Source organism: Monopterus albus, unplaced genomic scaffold, assembly GCF_001952655.1.
Source record: "Monopterus albus unplaced genomic scaffold, M_albus_1.0 scaffold318.1, whole genome shotgun sequence".
NCBI classification, from domain to species: Eukaryota; Metazoa; Chordata; class Actinopteri; order Synbranchiformes; family Synbranchidae; genus Monopterus; species Monopterus albus.
The window spans coordinates 782,509-790,653 of NW_018128198.1; the positions used below are offsets into that span (position 1 = coordinate 782,509).

Consider the following 8,145-nt stretch of genomic DNA (forward strand, 5'->3'; position numbering starts at 1 on the left):
CTCTCCCCCCCCCCCCCCTCCCTCTCTCCCCCCCCTCCCTCTCTCTCTCTCTCCTTCTCTCTCTCAACCTATCTTGGCTACTATGTAGAAATTACAAGACAGTTCATTTACAGATTATTTACAGATTAAGGGGGGGTGTCGTTTTTATGTTGAGCCTGACCTGGGCCACAGCAGTGGTGACATGAACTTAGGGGAACTTAGGCTCATTTCTAGCCTCTGATCCAAAGCCAGCATTCAGGTTTTGATTAGGTTTTAAAACCACTGTGCCCCGTTTGTTGCATCACTTCTTAATAACCACACCTAAGAAAGAGTCCCTCAGTCTGCTCTCAAAGTGTTTTAGTACGTATCATTACACATTAACAGCCTTAAACAAAGCAGTCAGACACTGAGCAGAATATTAGGTTTCATGTTTTGAAACTTGAAAGGTAACAGTCGCACTAGTCGTGTGTTATCAGTAATTCTATCAAGACGTCACAGTGAATTTAGACAGTGACATTGTATATCTGTTACATTACTGTATGTTCCTTTAGAGTGTTTTGGGGGTTTTGCTCCTCACCCACCTCATTCTGGTCTTTCCACAAAATGTCGTTCAAATCACCGCTGTGGATGCCTCGGACCTGCAGGCAACACGGTTAGTTATGAATTGATAATGGGCAGTAAATGCAACACAATATCTCCACCTCACTATTGACCACAGCAGTTTATGTAATGGTTCCATCATAAAGACACCTGACTGGTCAGACTGTCTGAGCTGTGAATGGAGTCACAAGAAAATCTTTGCGTCCCAGACGTTAAAGTCATGACCAGTTTTGTTTCTCTCACATAGCTGCACCAAGGATTTGGACTGATGTTCACGCACATCAGTCTGATCTGTTGTCCTTTAAACAGACCATCGGTGGTGAGGATCACCTTCTGTGACTGAGCAGCCAGGAGAGTCACTGTCGACAGGAACGTTGTGGTAGAGCTGCTGATGAATGATTAAGTCACTGAGGACTCAACAACCAGCACTCCTTTTTGACTCCCCATCTATTTTCTTTATAAACTCACAATAACATTTCTTCTTTTACTCGCAACCTGAAAATGATTTATCATTAACTGACTTAAACATTACATGTGATAACGGGACTAGAGGAGGAACATTGAGGAAACAACTTGTATTCAGTTGTCAGGACAATAATGGGATTATCTGAGTGAATATAAAATGAAAAGACAAGTCTTTACCTTTCTTAAAGCGCTGCCATCTTCCCACTGATCGTAAGGACTGGCATCTGGACAAAGGGCACGTGAGAAGACGTGAACATTTTCACTCACTGGACAATTATTCACCAAAATACACAACTGGTAACATATGAAATATACCAGATAGTTTTCAATTAGAGCAACTTTCCAAATTCTTGATTCAAACATCTTTGACTTCACTATAATAGAAGTACATCAGCAACTCGATGCAGGAGCAGGCTTAAAGTTTCTAATCGTCTGGTTAGGAAACGACCCGCTCTACCTCCTGAGCCACAGCCGCCTACAAAAACACCAAAGTGCTGATGCCAGTTTCAAACCCAAACTGAGTCTTGACCTGCAGTGTCCAACTTAAATGGTAACACAGTCAGGATGTGTCTGGTACATCATGACGTCTCTGTGAGTGTGTTACTCTGCAGTGATGGAAACAACTAAACACAATTAGGTGCTTCCTATATTTATGTATAATTCTGAGGTACTTTTACTTTATGTGAGTATTTTGATTTCAATTCCACTGATGCTATTGTACATTCTAATACTTCTGTACTTTTACCACTAACTGAGAACAGTTTACACTTTGATACTTCACCTGTCACTTTCTCTAATAAGTCATATTGTTCTATGTTGACATAGTTAAACCTGTGACCGTTTTAACATTAGTTACCAATAACTAACCATTTAAACGTGTATGTTATTAGACTGTGGTAGCTTTTCTTGGGGTTTTTCCTCCACATGGAGTCTCACTGGGAGTTTAATGGCAGGTTTCCTCCAACTTTATCATCATTTAATTCCCAGCGTCACCATGAGAGATTAGAGCTGTAATGTTTTTATATCTAAGAGTTAGAAGTTTGAAACTCCAGGTGGGTTAGTTTAAGTGAAGTGTTGTGAGAAAGAGAATTCCACATCAACCAATTTTCAATTTTTGGCCACATAATTAAAAAAACTATTGTTTTAAGAGACCTGTTAGTCCTTTATGATCACTCACCTGTTTTGCTCCAGCATCCAACAAACCAGAAAAAGCAGAAAAGAAAAAGTTGTCTCACAATCGGCAGACTCATGTCTCAGCGTTTCTTTCTCTTCGTGCCCTCTTTACGTGCGCGCTTCTTGGAGAAAATTGTTGCGCCCACTTGTTTCGGCTCAGCTCTTTGATCTCGGTCCCCAGCAGCAGTTTAAAAAGCACGCACCTTCGTGCGCTGACAGACATCCCCTCGTACGCAGAGGTGACCAATCACGCTCTCCGCGCACCTGTTTGTGCAAGTCCAGCGCACCCCGCAGCCCCATCTCTCTCTCTCTCTCTCTCTCTCTCTCTCTCTCTCTCTCTCTCTCTCTCTCTCCCTGTCTCCCTCCAGCCCCACGCACTTTCACGCGCACTGCACACGACAGTTTTCTGGGAATATTACTGTCCTGAGAACACTGTGGTGACGTCTGTTAGGATCTAAATCTAACTTAAAGCAATATTGTCTCATTAAAAACACACAACTACAGTATAGTGTAGAGCCTTAGAGGCCAAACTGCACAGTTTCCTTCATGGAAGATGTATTAAAGGAAAAGACTGTCATGTCCTCTGATGTAGATGAAGGGTGCTAAAGGAAAAGACTGTCATCATGTCCTCTGATGTAGATGAAGGGTGAGCCTTCACATGCTTTTTAGTCAAACTGAAAGACGTCACTCAATATGTCTCAGTCATCTGGTCCAGATATTAAAGCTGAGATATTTATTTTATTTGGACTTTCTGTCCACATGTGGCTGTTTAGTGTCATTATTATGGATCATTTAAAGCAGAGCTGATACGGAACGTGATGTCTCATCTGAAGAAGGCTGTAGATTTCAGCTTTGAGCATGACTGAGACTATGAATATATGCTGAGGATGACAGTGTATCCATGACTTCAAGTTGATCATCATCTGACATAACAGGTTTATTTCCTGTTATTTTGTGGAGACAATTTCCTGACATAAGGAGGGAACCTGTCATCACATTATCATTATTTTGAAACAAGGTAATTGGAGCACATCATCCAGTGTCCTGCTCCATGTCTGGAACTTGAAACAACACCGGTGGGGGGGTGGGGGGTTTATTAGGCAGATAGTGAACATTCAGTCCTCAAAGTTGACATGTTGGAAGCAGAACAAATGGGCCAGTGTAAGGATGTGAGTGACTTTAACAAGGGCCAACCTGTGATGGTGAGATGACTGGGTCAGAGCATCTCCCAGAGTCGGGGGCTGTAGTGGTGATATCACACCTAGAGCGGTGAGGCTGTTGGACTGGTCTAAATAATTCTCTCTAACTCGTCCTCATTACCAGTTTTCACTCCTTTTACACAAGTTTTTCACTAAAATGTAGACACATCTGTGTCTAGACACAATTCTGAGATTAAAGTCAGAATTCTAGAATGTTGACATTCTAGTATTCTGCCTTTAATCTCAGAAGTACGGGTACCTGTAAGGATCCAGGTTCAATGAGTCAGTCAGTGCCTTTGAGTCATGCTGGAGAGGAGCTATGTGCTGCCCAAAATGGGATTTAAGTGAGTCTTTGCGTGGTCAATGAGTCCCAGAGGAAGCTAGACCTTAGGATGGGTTTGATTAGCACATGATACAGCACTTCATGTTGCATATTCTTAAATAATTTGTGTTAACTTGCCACACAGCAATACTACAGCATAACAGTAATGCTATGTGGCTGCTTTACAATGTGGTTATGCCTGTAACTCTCTGTAATTAAACACACACGGCCTTCGTCTTCAACAACCACTAACATCCACCAACAGGTTCTGGAGTTTCCACAGATTAGATACTGAGGACATTCAGGTCACCGCTCTTGGATGCTGAAGTTCAGCCATCCTGGTTTTTGAACATTGCCTGTGTTGACTTAAGCACAAACAGAATATGCTACTATATTATATATGCACTTTAATATTTTTGTTTTCGTTAATGTCTAACTTCAGCCTGGACTGCAGATTGAAATGAGGAACAATATTGCACATTTGCATCATAATTAAATTAATGTGATTTAATCCTGATTTATTTATAAAACTAGTATAAAATAAATATAACTCCTGTTGTAGGACAGAAACGCTTTCATTTGCTGCTATACGAGTTTCAGACATGCAGGTCCAAAGACAAACTGACTATTGTTTTATTTAACCGATCAGATAACAGACCTGTTGTCAGATTGTGCTCCGATGTTGACACTATATGTTCTTTTTGGGGATTAACTGCTCAGATCAGGTAGACCGGGCTCAGAGCTGGCGCTCACATTAAAGCAGGGAATCACATTTCCTGTGACACTGACACCTGTTTTTAAAAATAAAAGCTGACCTTTCAGGTAGCCTAAGGACAACCTCCACAATATGGCCTGATTTCAGACTGCTTACTGCCAAATACAGTGGCAGTTATCAAGCTTGGCTAAAGCCACGGCTGCTCAGCGCAACAGCACACAATAGTTGCTCAAACAGCAGACAGACAAAATCAGACTAACTGGTGAGGAAGGTGGAACGTTTACATGTCATGTCCACTGGCATCTAAACGTAACGTATCAAAACAGGCCACATGCATCATTAATAGGAATGTGAAATGATTTGCCAGTGTCAAGTTTCCCTGCCCTTGGCACTTCCTTTTCTCCTAAGAGACAAGAACACTCAGAACACCTGAGTGGGTACAGTGTCCACACTTAAAGAGCACCTGAGTGGGTACAGTGTCCACACTTTGATTCTGGCTGTGCACCCTTGTTGCATGTTGCCCCTTCTCTGTCATGTTTCCTGCCTGCATCCTCACTATCTAGTGTCAAAAAGGCAAAAGGAAAAAAAAGGAAAGTAGAAGAATTAAATATTGTCAAAACACCTTTTGTGCTAAATGCTTTTTAATCAACATAAGAGGAAAATTGGCTTATTTTTTTGAGAGCGAGTTTATTTAATCTGGTTTTATTACCTTTTACATGACTGTGACTAAGAAGTGATACATCCAAATCATCCTTATCTGCAGACTGAAGAGAGCTACTCAGCAGACTGATTGAGGCAGCCTCCTTGTCATGTGGCTGAGATAAAAAGCAATAAACTCGAGCGCTGTTCACTCTTGAATCTTCCCAGCGTGCAGCACATTTGAAGATAATCACCGTCCATCTTGTGTCAGTGGCCTGCACAAAAACAAAGGAAATAGAAATAACGGATCCACACAGAAGCAGCTGAACAGCTTCTTCAGCTTTTTTGTTTTTTATTTTGCAAGATGCACACGCTCCATTCAGAAACACTTAAACAACCACAGAGCTCCATGTGGAATATGAAACATAGTGACTGTCACAGAAAAGATGTATTTTCTGTTCCTTCAAATGCCAAAAACTGTTTTATATGGGTTTTATGTTCATATTCATGATTTCATATACAATACTGCATAGCCATTTTCCTTCTACAAATCAAATGAGGAGATATGTTATTTCAGCTACAGTCTTTGGTTGGATTAGGACATATAGCCCCAAATAGGTTTAAAATCTTTTTTATACTGCGATAGACAAACGGTTAGAGGAGTCTTTAAGGATTCTGGAAATGCCTTTGAAACAGTAGTAAATGTTAAACTTTACTGGACAGAAGGCTTTAATATCTGATACAGATGTTCATGGTCCTCAGAGACTCTAGCACCACCATGACATTGACATTTGTAGTTTAGAGTGTCTGAGCTGCTTTACCTAAGTCCTATAGGTGGAAACCATGAATTACTTTGGTGATCCACATCACTTCATCCAGTTTAGAGGTTCCTAGTCACATGGTCCACTGACTTTTGTGATGTGAAACAGTCAGATCACCTCAGTATCTACAGCAGTAAATGAATGCATCACCGTTGACACATTCAGTACTGATCATCTTCCGTCCAATAGTGCGTTCAGACTGCTGCTGTTCCAAACTGTTTAGTTCAGTACAAAAGTCATGAGTAACAGGCACTGTCAGCCACCAGAGGAGGGGTTGGGGGGGTGTAGGCTCCACTGCAAAAATCTGGTTTTGCTCCGTGATAATTGTGTTTCAGTGTGGTCGGTTTATTGCCATAATGCTTGTGTACAATAAAATTAGTGTAACTCTTGTATTTATCACACCTCATTAGTCATAAGTAAATAAAACCAGTCAAGTTAAAACAAAATAAAATAAATGATGTGACTCCCATATCATATCCACATGCCAACTGGGTATGAACTGTTGTTATAAGGTCATGTCATGTTATGGAGACTTCTAAACAAATGCATTTCTTCCCTCCAACATAAAATTACTCAAGGAAAGCTGTTGGCCACCTGTTAGGAGCCGTTCGCACCAGTCAGTGTGCGAACGAGGAAAGAGGCGGACCCAGGTAGCCGACTTCGGTGTAAGCAGTGATTTATTATATACAGTGAACAAGGGAATGACAAAAACACAGAGGGAAATGATACGTAGTCCTGTAGATGAGTAGTAACCGGGTGTCTGACCAACAGCAGGAGGCGAGGAGATGGAGAGCTGGGCCGAGCTGCGTAGGTGGAGTCACTCATGGGATGGTCGACGGTGATGGTGGCTACTGAAGGTAGGGACAGAGAGATGGAGGCAATAGTGGAAAAAGATAGGTGACTGTGCATTGACCTGCCTGGGAGGAGAGAGTGGAGCCATGGTCTGGAGGAACAGTCCTTCGGGGAAACACAAAACAAGCTGGCTAGGGGATAAGGACATACAAAAACAATGAAGACGCACGAAGAAGAATTGGCCTAGTGACTAGAAAGAACTGGTCAGTGAAACCGGGTAATATAGTGAGTGACCTAATCAAGTGCAGCTGGTGATAAGAGAGTGAGGAACAGGTGAACGTGATTAGTGTAAATGGGCAAGAGACAGTAGGAAAGGTGAGGGAGGCCAGAGCGGCCGAGCAAACCTGACACCACCAGGCTTCGCAGGTCCTGCTGCCTCGCCTTGGGGCCAGACTTTTCACCTCTTGTGCATGTCTTCTAAGTGAGAATTAAAAAATTAAGTTCTGCTGCTTATCAAAGAACATCAGACTTGAGTGACCAAACTTTTAGCAGCGGTGTGAAGATGTTGAACACTTCTGATCCTTTGCTTCCTGTTTTTCACTCCCCTCCATAGTGTAACATCTGTGACAGAGATATCACTGTCTCAGGTCAATATGGTGTGTGATTAGCTTCCCAACCACCCTGATGTATTTCCCTGTGGACATATGCAATACGTAGATTGACACTGTAACTGTGCAGCCGCTACCTGTGGGACACTCTCACCAGCAATAGAGCATGATGGGAAAGTGCCCTGCAGTCTTGTGGTTTCCACTACAGCATTTTAGACTGATTGGTTTGTTGCAGCAGCTGCTTCATCACAATGTTTTGTGGTTTTTCCTGTGTTTGATAGTCCCTGATTGCTGCCTCTGTTTGTGTATATGTATGTTCAATTTCCTGCAGCATCCTCCTGAAGTGTTGCAGTTTGATTGCATATGATTGTGCAGATAAGCACAGTGTTTTTCAGTTTCACAGACTAAAATGAGCAAAACAGAATAGAGATTATTTTGCATAGTTGGCTAGTTCTGGGTGGCACAGTGGTTAGTACTGGTGCCTCATAGTAAGAAGGTTCCAGGTTTGAGCCCTGGCTGACCTGAGGCCTTTCTGTGCAGAGTTTACATATTCTCTCTGGCTTCCTCTCACAGTCCAAAGACATGCAGCTTAGGTTGAGTGGTGACTCTAATTTTGCCCATGGGTGTGGTTGTTTGTCTACATGTCAGCCCTCTGATAGACTGGCGACCTGTCTAGGCTGTACTCTGTCTCTTGGCCAATGTCAGCTGCGATTGGCTCCAGCCTCCTGTGACCCTATTCAGAAATAAGCGGTGTAGATAATGAATGGCAGTTTTTTTTTGTTTTACATCCGTCTTATTTCTACTGCTGGGGTCATGTTTCGGTGGCAGCAGG

At 42.3% G+C, this 8,145-nt stretch overlaps 1 protein-coding gene across 1 annotated transcript in view; it reads right to left on the reverse strand.

Annotated features, from left to right (window-relative positions):
• nms (neuromedin S) overlaps nucleotides 1–2,477 on the reverse strand; it is a 13,801-nt gene extending 11,324 nt beyond the window's left edge. Inside the window, exons 1-3 of the mRNA XM_020624009.1 lie at nucleotides 2,222–2,477; nucleotides 1,222–1,268; nucleotides 561–617 (exon numbers count right to left, since the gene is read on the reverse strand). Of these exons, the coding sequence (XP_020479665.1) occupies nucleotides 561–617; nucleotides 1,222–1,268; nucleotides 2,222–2,294 (177 nt within the window). The 5' untranslated portion in view covers nucleotides 2,295–2,477. The remainder of the gene's footprint in view (nucleotides 1–560; nucleotides 618–1,221; nucleotides 1,269–2,221) is intronic.
• Between the last annotated feature and the right edge of the window lie 5,668 nt (nucleotides 2,478–8,145).